Below are 23,115 nucleotides of genomic sequence, written 5' to 3'. Positions count from 1 at the left end.
TGAAGAAGTGCTCTACATGTGCGTGGCCATTTGTGGCATAATGTTTGAGCCCTTACTACTAGTAATTTCCTATGCTAAATATACATTTTGTATGCTTCTTGTCTGTTTTTTATGGATTCGGAAATGGAGGTATAGTAAGTAACCTGCCCACAGGCACACAGTTTAGGAATGATGGAGCCAGGATTTGATCCCAAGCACTCAGGCTTTGAAACCACACCTTGAGACACTCCACTGTGTCTGTGTATCACTCATACAACTATCCTGCTCACCTCTTTCATGAAGCATTCTCTAAAAATACGGAGTAGTGGCAATGTCTGCCCAACTTTTCAAGAACATCTTTTCTTCGGTCAGGACCCTGTGAACTTTTCATTCACCACTCTGCTAAATGAAGCCTCCTGTCTGTATTATCTATACACCAACACAATTTTTTTTCAATGTCCCCACTTGATCACTCACAAAGATGTTTTTAAGAAAGTTTTCTGACCTGAATATCCTCCTAATTGTCTTTAGGTTCTATTCTAAGGAGGTCTCAGAGTCTAAGAAATTAATCTTAGTTGAGATACCAAAATCCTAAGGCAGCTGGCCCATCAGTCTTTCCATTTCAGTGACTGCTGCCCTTCAGTTTGCTGATCTATGCTGACATCATTGGCGCCCAAACAAAGAGCATTTTGCTTTATAAGACCTAGGTAAATGTAAGGCGCCATTATATCAGAAGCCAGTGTGATTGTCAGCTGTGCTGGAAACAGGAAACATGGCCAAGGAGTAAAGAATTATATGGGTAAGAATATAGCTTTAGGTTTCTTGGGTGTATAGTCAGCACTAGAAGGGATTAAATAATGGACCACACACAGAAGCTGAGAAATTGAAAGGCAAAGTTGACATAAGATATCAGGTCACTGTTAGCTGGAAGTTGCTTCAACACCACCTTATGCCTGAAAAAGGGCATGGAACCTCAAAGGCATGGACAATCTCTGTAGATAAAAGTACCTTGTTCTTTTCTGTTACACTCAAAACACTTGAGAATAATTCCTTCTCAAGAATCATGTACTTGTGCTCAAAGGAGGAGCTGTAGCCTGTTTTCTTGAAATTAAGTTTAGAATTTGTATTTTTCTCATCAGCCTGGTCTTTGGAATCACAAGTCTGGAAAGGAGGATATTAACAGGTCATTTGGTAAGTGATGTGATCAAGTTAGCTTGCTGGATGAGTTTACTGTGTTTTTGAAGGCCAGAGGAAAAGGTGATTCTCGTACACCCATAAGAGTTGATAATTTAAAAACCAAAGTTAATATTATGCTGCAGTTAAATTTTGATGCCTGGAGATGTCAAAAGAGCAAACACCAGGCTGATGTTTGGTTTAAAAATCTAAAGGACCAGTAGCAGGAAAAGAAATAACCCCATCATAGAGCTAGCTTGCTGTGCAGTGTCTCTTTTTGGGTGAACAGTAATTTTGCCATTGGTTTCTTTTAAAAAGGCCAGATAATCCTCTCATGTTTTCTACGAAAATGAAAAAATGTTAGGCATCAGTTGTGTGCTAATAAATGTAATTGTACCAACATCTAAGTGCGAGGGACAGTGGTGATTTAAGAGCACAGCCTTGGGGCGCCTGGGTGGCTCAGTCGGTTAAGCGTCCAACTTCGGCTCAGGTCATGATCTTGAGGTTTGTGGGTTCAAGCCCCGCGTCGGGCTCTGTGCTGACAGCTCAGAGCCTGGAGCCTGCTTCGGATTCTGTGTTTCCTTCTCTCTCTGCCCCTCCCCTGCTCATGCTCTGTCTCTCTCTGTCTCAAAAATAAATTAAAAAAAAAAAAACATTAAAAAAAAAAAGCACAGCCTTTAGCATCATACAGATTTAGGTTGGAAACCCACTCACCACTTGTTCTAGGGTGAGACTGGGTAACTCAACCTCTCTGAACCTCCCCTCAGGGATCATTATACCTATCTCAAGTGTTGTGAGGATTAAATGGATGATCCATATAAAACATATACTTGCCCAGTTAAATAATCGTTCAATAAAGCCATTACAGGCACAGGATCTGCTATTGGTCTCTTTCAGCCTTTACACCTAGGGCAGGCCTGAATCCTAATGCTTCCTTGCACTACCTAATCACTGTGACCAAAAATTTAAAATCCAAAGGGGCCACAGCTTGATTAACCATTTCATTCGTGTACACTTAAGATGTGGACGCCTGCCTTCTAATTGCATCCGCTCCTTGCTGCAGTTTGTCCGGTTTTCATAAACAGATTAGATGATCCCCTAAGGCAGTCTCCCAGAATCTACACAAATCCTCAAAACCCAGGTTTGGATTAGAAGGGAAGTAAGTAGGGTGCATGCAGCTCTGTGGAGAAGGGCCAGGAGAAACTGAACACTCCACTCTCTTTTGAGTTCTGCCCTCAAGCTTCACGCTAGATAGGGGTGGAAAGGCTGATGGTGCAAGCCCAGGGCAAGGATAGAGTCCCAAGATTTTAGAGCCCAGAAGCGTTGTCTGGAAGAGGACATTAAGGGAGACCGACAGCCCTTCTTACGACCCCCTTTTCCTCAGGCACTTCCTGGGCAAGGAAAGCCGTACCCTCCCGAGGATCTTCCGGAGAAGGGCGGCAGTCTCAAAACACCGAAAGAGAACTTAAGAAATCAGACCCCAGGCTCCACCACCACTAGAAACGCCCTATGCATGCGTAGGTGTGCGTGCGCGCGCGCGCGAGTGCGTACGCACAGACTGCTGGGATGCTGCCTCTCCCCTCTGGGTCTTCCAGTTTCCCGGCGTGCTTAGGGCCCGCCAAATGGGAGGGGGAGACGCAAGATGGCGGCAGCCGCGAACTCCGGCTCCAGCCTCCCGCTGTTCGACTGCCCGACCTGGTGAGTGGCGGGGCGGCCAGGGCTGAAGTGGCCTGGCCCGGCCTGGCTTGGCCCGGACTGGCAGGGCGGCTCATTTTTCGCAGCAAGCCGGACGGCTCAGAGACCCTGGAGCTGATTGAGGGAGAACTGTCCGTCGGGCCGGGCGGCGTGTGGAGGAACCGGGAGCCCGGAGCCCGGGCCCAGAAACTGAGGAAACCCAGACTTGGGGGCTCTGAGGTGCTCGTTTAGGCAGTCCCTTGGGCGATCAGCCGGTTGCCGGGGGCGTTTCGGGGCCTTGGCCCCGAACTTACCCCAACTAGTGACTGAGTGCCTGGTGTTCTTGTGGAGCACCGTACCTGCCCCCCTGCTCTCTGTCCCGAGCGCGCACGAGCCAGCTTCCCGGCCCCAGCCCAAGCTCAGCGCCCAGCATCCCTCTGTCGTTGCTGCATCTCCCGTGCAGTACTTTTCTGCCTCCCACAGACTGGAAGCGCCCTGAGGGTAGGGACGGCTTTGACCCACCTCGGAGTAGGCATCAGTAATTTTTGGAATGAACCCCTTTCAGCCCTTCTCAAGCTCTTGGGAATAATGGAATAATTTAGTTTAGTCTTTGAGTAGGTTACAAGATGAATAAATATGCATTGCCTTGCAAGGAGACCCATCCGAGTTAGAGCTATTTCTGCTGTAGCTCATCCCAGTTTAGGTGTTATTCATCTCTTTCCCGTTATATTGAGATCCTCAAGGGCAAGGGCTGTCTGATTCACCTTTGTGTTCCCAGCCCCTAGGCCTAAGCCAGGCACACAGTAGGAGTTCAGAAAGCATGTTTTGGATGTAACATTTAACGTTTCTTTCCCTGTTTTCCGGACAAAATGGGCTTTTGTTCAGTGCACTGCCCTTTCAGCAACTGCCATAGAAGAGTTGAGGCAGGATTGTGAGATGACTACGGGGTGTGTGTGTGTGTGTGTGTGTGTGTACGTGTGTACGTGTGTATGCAAATGTAGGGGCTCTGGCAAGATTGTTCTTTCTTCAAACTTAAAAGGAGCAAAGGCTTGAAGCCAATGTGTGGCTGTTTTCTGGGTCCCTCTGCACTTTGGTAACACCCAGTTGCTTCAGTCTACAAATTGTATGTCCATTTTGGTCCCTTGCTGCATGGGTTTCAGAAGTTGGACCAGGACTGTAAACTTATAGTTACAAGAGACTATTTGCAATCACCAGCCATTTCCTCAGTCTGGTAAGTACCAGCCACTGTTAGTTGCTTTGACCTATGTGTATCCTCCTTGAATGGTGTTATAGGAGTATAGGTTATAGGAGTATAGGGAACAGTTCCCTTAAACATACCCCTGTAGACAGACCTGTTCAAGGGTAACAAACACCTCTCGTATTTATTGGCACCTGGTTTTACGGACATGCTTTTGGATTGCCCTAGCTCCCTAAGTATGCACCTCTGATTTGGTCTCAGAGCCCAGGACAGGTAGCCTCTGTTTATTCTGTGATGAGACTAATCTTGATCAGCCCCAAACACCACTGATTCATTCTGCCTTTATATGGTATTAGTGTAGTACTTGGACTCTCTGTGCTGCTTTTTCTCCAAGGTAGATATAGGTTTCTTTGGTGCTGCTCTAAATACAGATCCACTAAAGTCTGTTTTAGAGCAATTGAATCACTGGGGAAGTGTCAAATGTAGAAAGGAGCTGTAATAACAGTGAAGTAGATGACATTTCTGCTGAACATGAACTAATTATAGACTGGTAAAAGAGCTGCAGTGTTGAATGGGACAATAGTTGTAAATGGCATTTGTAAACTCATCCTGAAAATGCTTTCCTCACTCTTATTTTTCAGGGCAGGTAAACCCCCACCTGGTTTACATCTGGATGTAGTCAAAGGAGACAAGCTAATTGAGGTATGGAAACACATGTCTTCTTTTTCTTTTTTTTTTTTCCCCTCATCACACTAAGCATTTTTGCCAGTGACTCACTTTTCCGCCCCCTCTCCTGTGCTTTGTTTTCCAGCAATGCTACTTTCGTTCATCCTGATTTTTTTTTTTTCTATTAAAAGCACATGGTGATATAACACATTCAACACTGGTATCTCCCACAGACACTCAGTTTTTTGTGACTTCTCTCACCTGCCAGATGAAGGGTTTTAATTGATCATAGGCTTATGGGTCCCCATCAAACTGGAAGCCCTGTAACTTGGCGAATTCTTTCTCTCTGAGTATGTGGAATTGTGTTGAAGTTGCAAGATATGCAGTAACCGAAGAAGAAAGTGAATGATGTAGATTTTCACTTTTTTAAGTTGCATTTATGCAATTCAGGCCCAAGCCCTTCAAAGAAATATAGTAAGCTAAAATGCTTGTTCAGAAAGAGACTGGATTGAAGATAAAACTCATTCATTCATTCAAGACATTTACTGAATGCTTACTATGTGCCAGTCATGGTACTCAGCATACAGACTACAACAGTGAACACAACAAATGTGGTTCCTATTCTTAAATTATCTGGTGGGAAAGACAGTCACACAAAAATTAGATGATTATAATTTAAATAAGTACCATAAGGGAAAAGAGCAGAATTCCAGCTTTTACACAAGTCTTTAGAATGAACACCATACAGAACCTCAAGAGAACATGAATTTTGATTAGTTAGTAGTCTGTATAAGTTTCTAAGTTTTTTAAAATCCTTATGGTACCATTTATTTACCAACAAATGGAGATTAAGTCCCCTGTGAGCATGGAGTTGTGAGTCTCCATGTTTCAAGCAGTTTTATGTTTGCTCACTCAGACAGAATTAAGGTTCAAAGCCCTATTCTTGAAAGCAGTTGTTTTCCTTTGGCCTATAGTAAAAATCAAGGTATTCCATGGTTGAAAAGCCATCTGTGAAATCTCCTGAAGGAGACCCAGGTGTTTTGCAAAGTATTAAGGCATGAGTTGTGTTGAATTTTGTGAATTCATCATGCCTTAGCCAGTCACTTAGAGACTTTTTGTTATGGGTTCTTCTATTTTCAAGGTTACAAAACATCAAGATTATTCAAGGAAATAATTTAGCTAAAATGTCTGTAAACTCTTTTTACTGTAGACTGTTTGATAGATACAAAAAATATTTTTGCTACATGGTATGAAGCTTTGAAGACATACAGGAATTTATTTTGTTACTAGAATTTAGTAAATATTTAGTTTGTAGTAGGAAGAAAGAGACAAGGAGGCCTAGTGTTAATGCTAATATCATATTCCTTTGTGAAATAATGCATATTTTCAAGGCACTCTGATTTCTCAAACATCCCGCCGATAACTGGTTTCCATTAACTGATCGTGTTCTCTGTCCTTCAGTGCTCTTAGGTATGCTGAGTTGCCACACGATTGTCAAGTTACAGTCCTTAGACATCACTACATTGTTTCTGAGAAGAATAGACCTGAGATGTGCCTATTTTTAAGGATTTAGCACTTGATACTAACCGAGCTATCTATATCCTAGCCTTGTGTCAAAGGCTTGTGATGTGTTGTGATAGCTGGGTTTAAGAAGTGCAATATTAAAACAAAAGCCATGAGTCATTTAAGCCCAGTGTGTAAAGACACACTCTGAGTTATAACTCAGAGGCACAACTGAATAGTGGTATTAGCCATAGCTAGTCAAGAAATTGTGTTAGGGGCACCTGGCTGGCTCAGTCAGTAGAGCATGCCACTCTTGATCTCGGGATTGTGAGAGCCCGATGGTGGGCATAGAAATTACTTAAAAATGAAATCTTTAAAAAAAAAAAAAGAGGGAGAGAGAAAAGAAATTGTGTGTTAATGACTGTTGAAAGACCAGTGAATTAATTTCATATACTTGGACACTGTCCAAGAATTAACACATTTCCTTGATTCTAAGACATACTGTTATCCTCAGTATGTTTGAACGTTTCTGTAATTGAGGTCCCTTTAATAGTGAATGTATATATTTAATTTGGAGGCCCTTTCTCTTTTTTTTTTTTTTTAAGTGTTTATTTTTGAGAGAGAGAGAGAGAGAGAGAGACACAGTGTGAGCAGGGGAGGGGCAGAGAGAGAGAGAGAATGAATCTGAAGCAGGCTCCAGACTCGGAGCTATCAGCACAGAGCCCAACGCTCAACCTCACAGAGACCTGAGCTGAAGTCAGATGCTCAGCCAACTGAGCCCACCCAGGTGCCCCTCTTTTTTCCCCCTCTGAACACATACTCTAGTATATCTTTGGCACCTTAGAATCATAGAAGGTTGGTCAGTGTTGTATTAGAACCCGGAGCAGGTAACTTTATATGTTGCTTCCTTGAGACCAGTCTGTGAGCACTGTAGTTGGCAAATTTAAGTTTGTGTGGACATAATCTGTGTGCATATAAATATGAATGAGAAATGCCTTGAGATTCAGCATGCATGGACAGTACTTGGAGAGAACAAGATGTTGAAATTTCAGGGCTCTCTCAGTTCTAAATCAAAGTCTTATTTTCAACCCAAATCTTAAAGCTTGGGGATGACATGGGGGTGATTGATTGAGCTGTCAGGGCTGTTGTTAAATCTTGGAGCTCCGTAGTGGTCCAGGCCTGGGACAAGCTCTGCCAGCAGCAGATGGGCACTGCTGGACAGAGTTTCCCAGAGGTGACCCATGTACCTAGCTAGATTGAACTAATTGAGGCTTAAGGCTAAGCTTGAAAGACACTGGGTAAGTAATAGTTAAAAGAAAAATTAAGAAAGTGACCCATAGTACTTGTTCACTCCTGAAAATGTTCCTTGCCTCATGGTACATTTTTTAAGGGAGGCAGGGTGAAGAAAATCTATCATGTGGTGGCTAAAAGAGTCAGAGTCTGAAGTAAGACAGACCTGAATTTCTAATCCAGCTTTACAAATACAGTAGTGTCCCCCCTTATCCACAGTTTTGCTTTCCATGGGTTCAGTTACTGGCACAGATGATCCTCCTGACATGGTGTCAGAAGGTCAGTAGTAGCCGAATGCATCACGGTGCCTGTGCCATTCACCTCACTTCATCTCATCACATAGGCATTTTATCATCTCACATCATCGTAAGAAGGGTAAGTACAGGACAGTAAGATATTTTGAGAGAGAGAGACCACATTCACATAACTTCTATTGCAGGATATTAGAATTTTTCTTATTACTGCTGTTAATCTCTTACTGTCCCTAATTTATAAGTTAAACTTTATCATAAGGGTGTATGTGTAGGAAGAGACATAGTAGATACATACATATATTTGGTATTATCTGAGGTTTCAGGCATCAGCTGAATCAATATATCCCCCACGGATAAGGGGGTGGCTTCTGTGTTTCGCTGTGTAAACTGGAATGGGTTAATTATTTTCTTTGTGCCTCAATTTTGTCATCATAAAAATAAGAATAAAAGTACCTACCTACCCCACAGAGTGCTGTGAAGATGAAGTGACCCAGCATAAAACGCAGCACAGTATATGGCGCATAAGTGCTCGGCAGTTGTTCCTTATCAGTAGGAGGTATATTTCTGGTTTTGTAGGGGGAACACTAAAGCACAGGGTAGAATAGTGGCCCGCTGTGCATTCAGTGACAGTCAGGAATGAAATCTAAACCTCTTGAGAGCTAGCCTGGTACCATACTGACATGACTGTTTCTCTACTCAGCTTTGTGCTATCTTCTCTTGGGGATTTTAGGAGCAGCATAGTGTGAAATGTCAACTAGAGCTTAAGGAGACTTTGTGTTTAAAGGAAAAACATAGGGGTGCCTGAGTGGCTCAGTTGGTTAAGTGTCCAACTCTTGATTTTGGCCCAGGTTACAGTTCGTGAGATCGAGACCCATGTTAGGCTCTGTGCTGACAGCAGAGTCTGCTTGGGATTCTCTCTCCCTCTCACTCTCTGCCCTTTCCTGTGCATGCACGTGCTCTCTCGTGTGCTCACTCTCTCAAAATAAATAAATAAACATTTTAAGAAATAAAGGAAAAACATCATGTTCTTGAGCGGTCAAGTTGTAGACCTCTAGAACTGAGAGAAGTGTTAGCAGTAATTCATCTAGAGTCCTTCATCTACCACAGTTCAGTCTGCAACCAATCAGCAAAGGCTTTACTGATTCAGGATTAAAGGAAAATAAGGACAGTGTTGTGAATGTTCTGTAAAGCTAAATTCAGCTCGGAGAATGTCCTTTACCCTTACCCTTCCTATTTATTTGGTGTTGAAATGACCTTTCTTTTATACAAATTGTTACACTAATTGGTGACAATTTTTTTAGTGTCCTTTTTTGGCAAAATAAAAAGTTAACACTGCTCTGTCAGCTCCTTCTCCCCTCACACTTACTTATTCATGAGAGAGAGAGAGAGAGAGAGAAAGAGAATTCCAAGCAGGCTCCATACCCAGCGCGGAGCCCTACGCGGGGCTCGATCTCATCACCCTGAGATCAGGACCTGAGCCGAAATCGAGAGGCAGGTGCTTAACTGACTAAGTCACCCAGGTGTCCCTCCCCTCATAAATTTTTAATAACACTTCGCTGGTCTGTGAAATAATCCTTTTCTGCTATTATATTGGGGTATCCTATTATATATTGGGTTCTGTTTAGTGCCATACCAGTGTCTAGAAACATTTGGAACTCTTCTCTTGGAATTGTTTCGGACCCACAGCACATTATTTAGAATATTGGCGTTGTAAGTCATTCACACCTGAGTTCAGACCCCAGCTCTGCTACTTAACCAGCTGGGCCACCTTAGATTTGTGGCTTCATCTCTCTCAATCTGTTTTCTTGTCTTTAACAATAGAGGTGATACTTATTTCACAGAGTTTTGAGGATTTGATGAGATCATGTTTAAAATGCCTCGCAGTAGTAGTCCTTTAATAAATGTTAATCCATTCCCCCAAACCTAGAAAATCTTTGCCCCATGAAGTAGTTCCATGTTTGGACACAGCAAACACCCATTTAGAGTTAACTTGGAGTAATACTTTTCTGTGGCCAGAGTGAAGTGACAATAAAGTTAGATTTAGGTGCTCATACAGTGGTATCTAATGTAATTGCACTGCCTATAGAAGATTCCAAAAATCCTCTGGGGCTATGGCAGCATAATTAGAATATATATAGGTGTTTATACCCCTGTCCTTTCCTAACCAATTGTTAATCTTCATTTGAATGTAGATTTTCTGAATAGCAGTCTTATTACTTTGTAGACATGCTTTGTATTTCTGGTTTCCTGGTTGACCTAAAATTAAGATCTGGTGAAATCTTAAATTTCCAATGGACAGAAGACAGCCACTCCCACAAGCCGCTTTCATCTACTAGAATTAAGAAAAGTTCTTTTCATACCAACACAAGACCTTTAACCACTGTATTTGAGGAGATTAATTGCCATCCACCCCCCAAAAATGTTCGTAAATTATTCTGAGCTCTTTATCTTGAAGGATAGTGGGAAATAATTTTGTTTTTGCCTCAGCAAGGAATTTTATCCACTCAAGATTCTCTACTTACCAGATTGGAAGAGTTTTTGCTAAACCCTGTTGAAACGAGATTTAAGTAATATTTAATTTAATATTTATTTAGAAACTGATTATTGATGAGAAGAAGTATTACTTATTTGGGAGAAACCCTGATTTGTGTGACTTTACCATTGACCACCAGTCTTGCTCTCGGGTCCACGCTGCCTTGGTCTACCACAAGCATCTGAAGAGAGTTTTCCTAATAGATCTCAACAGTAGTAAGTAACTCACGCCCACCCTGTTTGACACATTCTCTTTGGGGCAATGTGAAAATGCTCTTTGGGTTCTTCCATTTTGAAATCATGTTTTATTGCTCATCAAGGAAGAAGTTTTTGTTTGGTTTTTAAATCAGCCCTTCTCTATTTCTGTTATATCTCCTATTTTCCTGAAATAATTGATGACTGGAGAGAGAAGAGGGTTTTGGGGAGGCATGTTCTGGACAAGGCAATAGGAATATATAGAGAACAAAAAAAAAGTTACTCAGGAGCCAGGGGCTATGGGTATTCAGGTGTTGATAGGACCATGATAAAATTGTGGTCCAATTTAAGCAGAAGCCGTGATAAACTCCATTAATGTATTAGAGTAGTGGGGCAGGACATTAAAAAAATACTTGCTCTGAGCAAAATTTAATTTTTTATAATAGGTTCAAAGCATTTTGCTTTGACTACTAATAATACCAATTTTAATTGGATAAGCACACTCCAAGTAAGATTTTCAACTCTGCCAAAGATGATCCCAGAAATGTAATTGAGACTTCATGGGGCTCTGAAGTTTGTTCATTTGTCCATGTATAAATATAGTGTAAAATGTAAAGGCTCCTGCTTCTAGGCTGGTCGTGTTCTATCCTTTCTCCCCTCCTCTAACACACACACACACACACACACACAAAGACACAATATGCCTATATAATGGCTTTGGAGAAACTTGCCTCACCAATACTTAACTTGCAAATTTATCTCATTTTTTCCTCTCCATTTTATAACATGCAGAATGCAGACATGGAAAAATATTCAAACTCTCCAGTAGGATTTTGGCTTGCCTTGGCATTCATATTGTACCTGTTTCAGCCAGCCTCCTTTATTGTCCTGGGGAAAACCCAAATATAACTGCCACCAGGCCAGAAGTTCTTATGTTCCTTATACTTGGGGCTGGAGAGGTCAGACCACAGTGATGCCTGTCTTCTGCCTTGGGGGGCATGGCTCTTGCTGGGTTGGAGCCATTCCTGCTGAACCCAGAATGAAGCCAAACTTGTCTGGCAGCAGAGAGCAAGCAGTGGTCTTTATTACATGGGGTAACGTCAGGTCTGAAGATGTATAAGAGATCCACTGAAGAGATTCAAGACCCAATGAAGAGTTTCCTTTTCATTTTGACACATGACAAGGGATGCAGAGCGGACCCAGTGCTGTTTTCATTTTAAAAAACAAAACTGATGTTCTGGGAGGAGCTGTTCTCCCTCCTACAACTCAGGTTGGTTTTTGTTTCTGTTTTCTCTCTTATATTTCTGATTTGGTTATTCCCAGCACACGGCACTTTCTTGGGTCACATTCGGTTGGAGCCTCACAAGCCTCAGCAAATTCCCATCGATTCCACAGTCTCGTTTGGTGCATCCACAAGGGCATATACTCTACGTGAGAAGCCTCAGACACTGCCGTCAGCTGTGAAAGGAGATGAGAAGATGGGTGGAGAGGATGATGAACTCAAGGGCTTACTGGGGCTTCCAGAGGAGGAGACCGAGCTTGATGTAATTTCACGTCTGTCTATGACATTGTTTTGTCTTTGGGGACTCTAGTTTTCAGTATGTAGCTTGAGATGCCAGTGACCTAGCATCAGGAGGTTTTCTTGAGCCCAGTAGTGGGCCTTTGCCACTTTGCCAGGCAGTGTGGCCACATGTGACATGCCTGGGAAAGCTGCACTGTGTTGGGCTTGTTGTGTACAGCCAGTAGACTTCATGGTTGTCTGCCCACCTTCACCAGATGTTAGAAGCCAAGGCTGCGAGTTAAACTTTTCTAGAGCTGCACTGTCTAATGCTATAGCTACTAACCACATTTCAGGTACTCAGTAGTCACATGTGGCAAGTGACCGTATTGAGTGGCAAAGATATAGAACATTTCCGTCACCTAGAAACATAAGCTCAGAGAGACTGAAGTTTTCATTCGTTTACATTGCTTTTTTTTGATATTGTTCGAATAGCCCAAGAAACTTCTGAGTAGAACTAGGCTGCGTTTGTTCTTTTGGGCCCGGCTGCCCTGAAGGCCATGAATTTTACAAGATTTAATGTAAAGTGCTGAAGTTTTCCTTTTCTAGAGGCTGACCCCAGTGGCTTGTGATGTGGCTGTTCCGTTTACATGTCTGTCGCTGCACTGGTGTGACTGGTCTATTCAGGTAGACCAGCATGTCCTTAACCACCCTCATTCATATACCTCTTGTTCACCAGGGCAGTTTCCCAGCCCTTAGGAAGAAAAGCACAGTGGAAATCTTACAGTTTCAAAGTTATTTTGTTCTAAAGAAGTAGCCTCAGTGACTTGCTGACAGTCACTCCTGTGACTGTGCTGCTTCCGTGCTTCCCTGTTTTTTAAGTTCAGTTTGTTAGGTCCTCTCTGGGTCTTCAAGACATTTGTTCTCAAGACATTTGGAATGTCTCAGACTGCAGTGCAGATTGGAATAAGTCCAGAGGATTGGGAAGAGGCAGGCAGCAGTGCTGAGGCCAAGTTAATCATTGAAATAGATGGGCGGTTATGAATAGAAATGGGGCCATATCCAGGGACGGGAAGTGACAAACTATTAATGCCAAATATTAAGTGCCCTGGCCCTGTCCTTCTGAGCTTCAGTGGGCAGGGCCTGCTGGGAAAGAAGCTATCAATTGCCCGCTCTGTTTCGTTAATTCAGAGTGGTTCATGGGGTTCCTCCCAGCCACATTCTTTCATTCCCAGCTTGAAGACATGATAGTCTTTCTTCCGCCCCACAAAACCTCAACTCAAGGATACTTGCACAGATGATCTGTTCTCAACTCAGGGTTGTTCACCTTCTTTTGACCATCACTGCCCCGCTGGTCAGTGAGGATGTTCCACATTCTGTCAAAAGAGGTTTGTTAATAGTAGCAGTCCAAGGGTGGTAATGAATTTTTTTGGAATACAGAAGAGAATGCTGTTTGCCTGCAGAGGTTAAGGTTCACTTCTAAAGCCTTCTTGCTCTTTGTTTAGCTCTGTGTTCTTCAAATTCCCTGTGTACTGACTCCTGTCTGTCTTGTGTGAACCCTGGCCTAGAACCTGACAGAGTTCAACACTGCCCACAACAAGCGGATTTCCACCCTGACCATTGAGGAGGGGAATCTCGACATTCAGAGACCAAAGAGAAAGAGGAAGAACTCACGGGTGACTTTCAGTGAGGATGATGAGATCATCAATCCAGGTGAGGTATCTTCCTGGTTTCTTCTGATGAGAAAGCTGGATCTCCGAGAGTATTGTGCACAGTGTATAGGTTAGTTGTAATGTTTCTCAGCAAGGTTTAGAACAACCGGCACTGTATTAAGGGGAGAGGTTTCTTATGGTGCCTTGGTGAAGTACCCTCAAACACTCAAGCATTATCCAGTTGCATTGTGAAAGAAATAGCCAAAGGAAGGGCCCATGTAATTCAGTAGACAGAGCCAGGCTGTGATTCTCCCCTGCTGATCTGCAGGGGAGATGCTAAGTCTGCGTCATAGCAGAAGTTTAGGTAAAGTAAGGTTGTTTGCTATCTTTACCTCAGAGTAGAACATTATTGTCTTTGTGGAGTTCTGAGTATGAATGGTACCTCTCTCTAAGATTGGAAAACCTTTTGCCGTCACCATTAACTGCACTGAAGACTTGCCTCTCTGTAAGGAAGTAATCTCTAGAAAATTTGTATGGAAATGTCAGCAAGGTGAGAGCATCAGTTTATGGGAAGGCCACCAAGTTCACTAACTTGTTCCGTCCTTCAACAACCACTTACTGGGTATACACAGTATGACAGGTACTCTGGTAGGTGAGGTGGACGACATAGAGACCCAAGGTATAGTTTGTATGATGAAGATGGAATTGAGATTCAACGTTTTTTATTTATTTTTGGGACAGAGAGAGACAGAGCATGAACGGGGGAGGGGCAGAGAGAGAGGGAGACACAGAATCGGAAACAGGCTCCAGGCTCCGGGCCATCAGCCCAGAGCCTGACGCGGGGCTCGAACTCACGGACCGCGAGATCGTGACCTGGCTGAAGTCGGACGCTTAACCGACTGCGCCACCCAGGCGCCCCAGAATTGAGATTCAGAAAACCTTGTTTGAAATCAGTCTCAGTGGATGGAAACGAGGATCCCAAACTTTTACTTCCCAAATGAAATACATTGAGAATAACTTTCAAGTCCTGCGTTTAGGTTCAAAATACCAATTATTTAAATGGAGAAGATCTGTTCCAGTGACAACTCATGAAAAAAAAAAAGATGTGGGGATTTTAGTTAATTGAATGAGTCATCAGGGTGATGTGGCAACTAGTCAGGTGCAGTTAAAAATTGCATGAAGACTAGGGGACAGCAACCCCACTCATTTGTGTTCTCAGCAGAACTCACCCGAATGGGTTACCAAATGCAAGCGTGACCTCAGCCACCAGATGTGTTATGTAGTCCTGAGGGAGGAAGAGACTTGCAGCTATGGAAAACCTCCTCCAAATGCTGGGTAGGGGGACCATGCTTGAGGAGGCACAGCCACTGCGGTTGGGTATTTGCAGGGCTGACCTTAGAGAGGAAGGAGCAGGCAAAGCCAGAGCCAGTGAGTAGCAAGTATTTGGCTCAGCATAAAAAGCAACGAGATTCTCTCTCTCTCTCTCTCTCTCTCTCTCTCTCTCTCTCTCTCTCCCCCTCTCTCCCCCTCTCTCCCCCCTCTCCCTCTCCCTCTCCCTCTCCCTCCCTCTCTCTCCCTCTCTCTCCCTCTCTCTCCCTCCGTCTCCCTTCCTCTCTCTCTCTTTCCCTCCATCTCTCTCTCTCTCTCTCTCTTTCTCTCTCTCTCTCTCCTTCTCTCTCTTCCTCCCTCTCCCTCCCTCTCTCCCTCTCTCTGTCTCTCCCTCCCTCCCTCTCCCTCTCTCTCTCCCTCCCTCTCCCTCTCTCTCTCCCTCCCTCTCTCTCTCCCTCCCTCTCCCTCTCTCTCTGTCTCTCCCTCCCTCTCCCTCCCCCTCCCTCTCCCTCTCCCTCTCTCTCTCCATCTCTCTCTCTGTCTGTCCCTCCTTCTCCCTCCCTCTCTCTCCCTCCCTCCCTCTCTCTTTCTCTCTCTCCTTCTCTCTCTCCCTCCCTCTCTCTCTCCCTCTCCCTCCATCTCTCTCTCTCTCTCCCTCTCCCTCTCCCTCCCTCTCTCTCTCTCTCTCTCTCTCCTTCTCTCTCTCCCTCTCTTTCTGTCTCTCTGTCTCTATCTCTCTCACTCTCACTGTCCACCCCACCCCACCCCCCCGCCTCTCCGTCTCCCTCTCCCTCCCCTTCCTGGCTTGCATATGCATGTGTTCTCTTTCTCAAAATAAATAAGCATTTTTTAAATAATGTTTTATTTACTTTGGAGAGAGGGAGGGAGGGAGGGGCAGAGAGTGAGGGAGACACAGAATTCAAAGCAGGCTCCAGGCTCTGAGCTGTCAGCACAGAGCCCAACACACGGTTCAAACCTGTGAACCATGAGATCATAACCTGAGCTGAAGTCGGACGCTTAACCAATTGAGCCACCCAAGTGCCCCAATAGATAAACATTTTTAAAGGGGCAGGGCAGCATCTGGGTGGCTCAGTCAGTTAAGTGTCAACTCTGGATTTCAGCTCAGGTCATGATCTCACGGTTCGTGCTCATGCGCTTGCTCTCTCTCTCGCTGTCTCTCAAAATAAGTAAACATTAACAAAAAAATGAATCTTTACGTTTATTTATTTATTTTTTTAGTTTATTTATTTGTTTTGAGAGAGAAAGAGAACAAACAGGAGTGGCAGAAGGAGAATCCCAAGCAGGCTCCACGTTGTCAGCACAGAGCCTGACATGGGGCTCTATCTCACAAAATGGGATCATGACCTGAGCTAAGATCAAGAGTCCGACACCTAACCAACTGAGTTACCCAGGCACTCCAAATCCCTCTTATATTTAGAGGAAGAATTAACAGGATTCCTGTGAAAGATTGGGCATTTGTTTGGTATGTGGAGTGGAGGAGATTACTCTCCAAAGCAGTGAATACCCAGTGGAAATGTTCAGGCAGGGGCCAAGTGACCAATTAGGGAGACTTATTTCTGGGCCCCAGAACCTATTGAATAAGAGTTCCTAGGAGTTGGACCTAGAAATCTATAGTTTTAAACAAGCTCTTTTTTTGTACTGATGAACAGCCATCAAATGGGGAATCCCTGAACTAGTCAATCTTTTAAATCTCTTTCAGAACTCAGGGTCTGGTCTGCTCTGTTTTTCTCCTTAAAAATTATTGCCCTGGAGCAGAATGTGTACTCGGGCAGAGCATAGCATGGGTGTTAAGAGGACGTAGGTTTGAAATCGACCTCCACATTTAGTAGCTGTGTGAGCTTGACCAAGTGACTTAACAGATACTGGCCTCATAGGATTGGTGGGGAGGCTAAATGTTTAGTATATGTAAAAGTACTTCAGATCAGTGCTTGGCACTCAGTAAGCCCCTGATAAGTGTTAACCATTATCCCTCCCCATCATCATCGACCACCGCTTTTGCCTTTTATCCGTGCAACCTTTCCTGTACCAGAAGTAGACTTAGGAATTTGTTGCTAGATCTTCAAGGAACAGAGATCTCGTGGAATGGGTACGTCCTCTCAGGGTGGAATGGCTAGAGATGAGGAGAGCACAGGAGTGCCATTCAGCCAGCACAGCGCAAGACAGGGTCCCCAGAGAGTTCGCCCTGGCCCTCTGCAGGCGCGTCGCACACGTGGAGTGTGTACCCCATTAGCCACTCCTCTTGGCCTCCAGTTGCTCTTGTGCTTTGTTTGGCTTTCCTTGCTGAAGGGATGATTGGAACAGGACTCCTGTGGGGTTGAGAAAAAAGGTGAGGATGCCTTTTTTACAGCCCTCATCTCCTTCCTAATGAGCCTGGATATCTTTTCCTCTTCTTCCCTATAGAAGTCATTCGTTTGTTCATTCACTGAACAAAGATTGGTCGTGAATGTAATGCCAGGGTGTATTGTTTAGAGGCATCCTAATCTGTGAAAAGCCAGACCAGGGGTTAATTACTCAAATAGGGAATCTTTGTTTTCCAAAGGGATTCATAGGAGTCTTTCTTTTTCTTCCTTCCTTCCTTCCTTCCTTCCTTCCTTCCTTCCTTCCTTCCTTCCTTCCTTCCCTTCCTTCCCTTCCTTCCCTTCCTTCCCTTCCTTCCCTTCCTTCCCTTCCTTCCCTTCCTCCCTCCCTTTCCTTCCTTTCCTTCCTCCCTCACTCTCTTCCTCCCTCAAATTGGTTTCCAATAACACCCAGTGCTCATCCCAACAGGTGCCCTCCTCAATGCCCATCACCCACTTTCCCCTCTCTCCCACCCCCCATCAACCCTAGGAGTGTTTCTTTTAATAACAGTCACCCTCTATGCATTTAAAATAAGATAAACAACACCTATTAGGGAAACTTCCTTTCCCACCACTATATTAAGACAAAGAGGTCTTGGAGTGGGTTTTTAGTAATAATAGTAAGTCTCCCTTCCTGTTTCCACACACTTAGCCTTCAGCAAGAAAGCTCCTGTTCATCCCAGGCAGTCCAGCCCAGTGGTCCCCTCTGTGCTCCAGGAACACTGTTTTGCACCCCTCCGTTGTGTTGTAGCCTGTCTGGCTTTTTATCTGTGACCTCCTTAAAGGCAGGACAGTATCTTGCTCTTTACTTCCATCCTTGATGTCCAGTAAATGAGGCATGAGTGAGTGACCAGCTGCCAGCACATCCCTTACTTGGTCTTAGCGCTGTCTTTCTGCAGCAAATGAAGCTAGAAACTTTATAGGGCACAATAATGTGTGTGTACCCTGTGAAAAGGGGGCTGCTCTCCATGCCGCCTCGACAGGGGGCTTCAAATCCTTCAGTAAAATTCTTGATTGTATACAGTTGTTCAGGTCAAAGGCCAGGTTAAGTCGGAAGCCCTAGGCCTAAATTCTAATTTCTGTTATTTGCTAATGAGCAGGCATTGGCAAGGTATGTGGTATGTGGCCGCTTCACATGTCTCACGTGTCATCATTTTATCACTGGTTTGGGGTTGATAATATCTGCTCTTTGGTTTCTCTCTTCAAAAGGACATATGTGGGGGCACGTGAGTGGCTCAGTCGGTTAAGCGTCCGACTTTGGCTCAGGTCATGATCTCACAGTTCGTGAGTTCAAGCCCCATGTCGGGCTCTGTGCTGACAGCTCAGAGCCTGGAGCCTGCTTTGGATTCTGTGTCTCCCTCTGTCTGCCCCTCGGCCACTTGCACTCTGTCTCTTGCATTGTCTCAAAAATAAACAAACATTTAAAAAAAAATTAAAAAAAAAAAAAGGACGTATGTGGAATGGAAAAAAACTTGGGGAGGGTAGGTACAGTGCAGTGGTCCAGGGCCCAGGCCTATTTCTGGCTGCTTGAACACAAATCCTGGTCCCCCCACTCTCCAGCAGGGTGACTGGGCCAGGCAGCTCACTCATCGACGCCTGAGTGTGTCTGTTAGATGTTGATTGTAGCAGTACCTGCCTCATAGAGTTGTGAGGATTTAACATGGTGCCAGCACTCAGTAAACACTCAGAATTGCTAGCTGTATTCTACTGTTTGAATATGAGTTGTTGTGGTTACTTTGTTTGCAGTGAGCCCTGTTCCCTTAATCCTCCCAGCAGAGTATCAAACTAATTACCCTCTGGTGTCTTCTGCAGAGGATGTGGATCCCTCAGTTGGTCGCTTCCGGAACATGGTGCAGACTGCAGTGGTCCCAGTCAAGGTAGGAAGCACATTGTAACACTGTTTGGAATGCCATACAGTCTGGTTTAAAAACCCACTCTTTTGGGGTGCCTGGTAGGCTCAGTCAGTCAGCATGCAACTCTTGATCTTGGGGTTGTAGGTTTGAGCCCCACGTTGGGTATAGAGATTACTTTAAAATCTTTAAAGAAAAAAATGAAAATAAAAAATAAAACCCCACTCTTTTATGTGTAGGTAAGTGTTAAATGTGTGCTTAATTAAAATTGTTTTTTAATGTTCATTCATGTATTTTGAGAGAGAGACTGTGCGTGTGTAAGCAGGGGAGGGGCAGAGGGAGGGGGGAGAGAGAGAATCACAAGCAGTCTCCATGCTGTCAGCACAGAGACTGATGCGAGGCTCGATCCCACAACCATGAGATCATGACCTGAGCCCGAGAGCTGGACACTTAACGCCCTGAGCCACTCAGGCTCCCTGTGTGTGCTTAATTTTAAAACACATTCTTTGTTCCTCTGTTTTTTCATGCTGTAGAAAGACTTTCACCCCACCTGAATCTAGGGATCCTGGAGTGCCATAGAAAGGCTGCAGGCGACTGGCCAGCTGGATGCTGTGTATAAATTCTGATGTGATGGGAGCCTATAAATTTACCTCCAGCAGGGTGCAGAGAGGCCCACTTTTCTTTAGCCTTGCCCTTCTGGCTTGAAGTCAGCTATTAGGGGAGGAAGAACATTGTCGCGTTTCTGCATGGCACCTCCAGCTTGGCCGTGCCTTTGTCTTGTGATTGAGAATGGTGCAGATAGGAAAGCCAGCCCAGATCAGGATTAGGTTGAAAGATCAGGTATATTGAAGAACCAAGAGGTGCAAGCTACAGAGATGTTCTAATTGCTCAACATGTGGAGGAACTACGTGGCAGCTGGGACTGTCCATAGGGGCAAGTGACCCCTTGAAATAGTGAGACCTGTCAACAGAGATATTCAAAAAGTGATTGGAAGATGCTGGTCACAGATGCTATAGAAAGTTTTATTTAAAAAACAAAACAAAAAATTAAACTTTAGATTGATAATGTCTGTCAAATTTCTGGTTAGTCTTTTTTAATCCAAAAGGGTCAGAGGGTTGAGGGGGATCTTTCAGGAGCATTCATAAGCCAGTGTGAAAAAGTACAAGATGACGTGTTTCTCTGTTGTCTCCATAGCATTCAGGTCACGTTTCTCCTTGAGCTCACTCCTTCCTTCCTTCCTTCCTTCCTCCCTCCCTCCCTCCCTCCCTTCCTCCCTCCCTCCCTTCTTCCTCCCTCCCTTCCTCCCTTCCTCCCTTCCTTCTTTCCTTCCTTCCTTCCTTCCTTCCTTCCTTCCTTCCTTCCTTCCTTCCTTCCTTCCTTCCGAATGTTCTGTTGTCATTAAAGTATAAAACCAGCAAGAGGAGCCTGGCTGGTTCAGTCGGTAGAGCATGATCTCGGGGTTGTAAGTTCAAGCCCCTCGTTGGGTATAGAGATTACTTTAAAAAATAAAATATAAAACCAGATGTTTTTACTTCTTTGTCAATTTTATTATGGTATAATTTACATATGATAAAATACATTTAAGTGTACAGTTTGAGTTTTGACAAATGTATACACCTGGTTTACCACCACCATACTCCATGTATAGCTTTGTATCACCCCAGAAAGTTTACTCATGTACTCTTGCTGTCAGTTCCCCACCCCCCCGCCCCAGCCCCAGGCACCCAGTGAACTGCTTTCTGTCACCACAGATTTGTTCTGCTCTCAGATTAATGTTTAAAAGTCGTGTGGTCAACGTGAAGATACTAACTTTTTACTTAAATACTTGTATTACTTGTTATCACCACTGTTTCCTAAAAGGGCATTTTTAAAATCAAAAAAGAGAGGGAGGGGTATGACCTTATGACAAAGAGTAGCCACTTAAACTGGGTAAGTTTTACTTTATGAAAAGCTCACACGTCCTCATTTTTCCCAGTGCATTGTAGGATGGTGTGCACTTTGTGTGGAGCAGTATTTGGGAACCATCAACGTTAGACAACCACTGTCAGGTGGTCTCTTCAAACCCTGAGATTTCAGGAGAGTGAAATAGGTTGTCTAGGAAACAAAACAAGCTAGAGGGTTAGGGGCCTTCTTCAAGTTTTCTAGGGTTGGAATAGAAAAGGCTAACTGACACCCTCTCGTGTCTTACCTCTTGTCTCCTCTGTTTCTTGTGAACCACAGAAGAAGCGGGTGGAAGGCCCTGGCTCCCTGGGCCTGGAGGAATCAGGGAGCAGGCGCATGCAGAACTTTGCATTCAGTGGAGGACTCTACGGGGGCCTGCCCCCCACGCACAGTGAAGCCGGCTCTCAGCCACACGGCATCCATGGGACAGCACTCATCGGTGGCTTGCCCATGCCATACCCGAACCTCGCCCCTGACGTGGACTTGACTCCCGTCGTGCCATCAGCAGTGAACATGAACCCTGCACCAAATCCTGCAGTCTATAACCCCGAAGCTGTCAATGAACCCAAGAAGAAGAAATATGCAAAAGAGGCTTGGCCGGGCAAGAAGCCTACACCTTCCTTACTGATTTGATATTTTTGGTCATGGAGAAGGGTGGGATTGGGTGGGAATTGGGTGGAAGGGTGACGGGGGAGCTAATGAACTAGGGAGAAAAACTTTCCATGTGTGCGGTCTCGTCTTTCAGAATGTCTCCTGGGGCCCTAACCATGTAATGTTAAAGCTGGGGTGGGGTTGGACTATCCCATAAAGACCTGTCTTCAGAACACTATGAGTGTAGAACAGTGTTTCATATTTCCCACTAGGTAGGCTGCCCTGGCCCTTTCCCAGGCCTCTTCTATCACCACCTTTTTCTTTTCTTCCTCGTTCTGGGGTCAGTTTGATTTAAAGTCATGTGTACCCTGGGGAGAGACTCCAGGCCCTCCGGTGGCATCTAGAGCTGTGCTGATGGCAGCAGCATCACCAGCCTGTGGGTCCAGCAGCCTGGTTTCTGTTTACTGACCCTGCAAGTCCCAGGTAGCAAAGGGTTCGCCACGGATCCCAGGTCTATCAAAAGAGGGTTTAGAATTCTTCAGTTAAGCTAAGGTTTCAACTCAGAAATGTTTGCCTGGGTCACTGGTTTTGAGGTTCAATAGTTAGGCTTTTTTCTCTTTTGTCCTTTCTGTTGGAATGAGAACATTTTGATTTTCTTCATCTGTGACCAGTGCTGTAGATACAGGTGGGTAGTTTGAAACTTACGGTATTGTTTGAACTTCACTTGTTTCTCTTGTCACACCTGAGTACTCTACTTGCTGAAGTTTTTCGTTTGATTCCAGAGTACTGTCCTCTACTCTTTAAGGCATTGCTTTCCTATTCAAGTGTGTTATGAAGGCAATTTTTAAAGGATATGACCAGTTAGAGCAACAATTCCAATTGAAAAAATTTTACTTTGCAAGTAACTGATGTCTCTAAGAGGACATTTTTAGGTGTTGGTTCAGAGGCTCTTCCCCCCCACCCCCCCACCCCCTTTACTGAGAGCTCTCATAACCCAGAGCTCCAGGACTCGGCCCAGTAACAAACACAGGAGACGAAGGTAGCAAACAGTGATATGAGCTTTGTACAGAGATTTGTACATTTGTGTAATAGGCCTTTTCACGCTTTATGTGTAGCTTTTTACCTGTAACCTTTATTACATTGTAAATTAAACGTAACTTTTGTCATTCGTGCAGTCTGTGATTCGGTCGCCATCACGGATTCCCGCTGCCATCAGGGAATGTTTTGTCGGAGGTGCAGGTAGGCTTGGGAGGCGATGCTCTGGCCCCGTTTTATTACCACAAATAAAGATGCCCCCTGCCGAATGTGGAAATTCTAATTAGAGATTCCAGTCCCCAGACTGACGCCTCACTGAGCAAAGTGGGTTAAGAGGTGCCTGCTGCCCTTCATCGGGAGGCAGAACCACAGAACTGACACCGGGAGGCTGGGCTTCG

The 23,115-nt window shown here is 44.5% G+C and overlaps 1 protein-coding gene and 1 non-coding gene across 3 annotated transcripts; both read left to right on the top strand.

Moving 5' to 3' along the window:
• Positions 1 to 716: 716 nt before the first annotated feature.
• Positions 717 to 22,850, top strand: PPP1R8 (protein phosphatase 1 regulatory subunit 8). 2 transcript variants are annotated; one of them, XM_058718431.1, is made up of 7 exons: positions 717 to 778; positions 4,666 to 4,726; positions 10,332 to 10,485; positions 11,788 to 12,008; positions 13,531 to 13,675; positions 19,113 to 19,177; positions 21,371 to 22,850. In XM_058718431.1, exons 4-7 carry the CDS (start codon positions 11,943 to 11,945, stop codon positions 21,722 to 21,724), a joined length of 630 nt encoding a protein of 209 aa, XP_058574414.1. In that variant the 5' UTR covers positions 717 to 778; positions 4,666 to 4,726; positions 10,332 to 10,485; positions 11,788 to 11,942; the 3' UTR covers positions 21,725 to 22,850. The 2 variants fall into 2 exon arrangements, with proteins under 2 accessions (XP_058574414.1, XP_058574413.1); XM_058718430.1 differs by lacking the exon at positions 717 to 778 and adding an exon at positions 2,694 to 2,850.
• LOC131505910 (small Cajal body-specific RNA 1) lies at positions 6,261 to 6,426 on the top strand. Its single transcript, XR_009258662.1, has one exon. It is a non-coding gene; the product is annotated as a small Cajal body-specific RNA 1 (non-coding RNA).
• Positions 22,851 to 23,115: the final 265 nt, after the last annotated feature.

This window comes from Neofelis nebulosa, chromosome 2, assembly GCF_028018385.1.
Source record: "Neofelis nebulosa isolate mNeoNeb1 chromosome 2, mNeoNeb1.pri, whole genome shotgun sequence".
Classification (NCBI taxonomy): domain Eukaryota; kingdom Metazoa; phylum Chordata; class Mammalia; order Carnivora; family Felidae; genus Neofelis; species Neofelis nebulosa.
This window is presented reverse-complemented; position numbering and strand designations above follow the sequence as displayed.

Coding starts and splice junctions, on each gene's coding strand:
- PPP1R8 (XM_058718430.1), top strand. CDS start 2,795: ATGGCGGCAGCCGCGAACTCCGGCTCCAGCCTCCCGCTGTTCGACTGC. Junction 10,486..11,787: donor CCTAATAGATCTCAACAGTA/GTAAGTAACTCA, acceptor GGTTATTCCCAG/CACACGGCACTTTCTTGGGT. Junction 19,178..21,370: donor CTGCAGTGGTCCCAGTCAAG/GTAGGAAGCACA, acceptor TGTGAACCACAG/AAGAAGCGGGTGGAAGGCCC.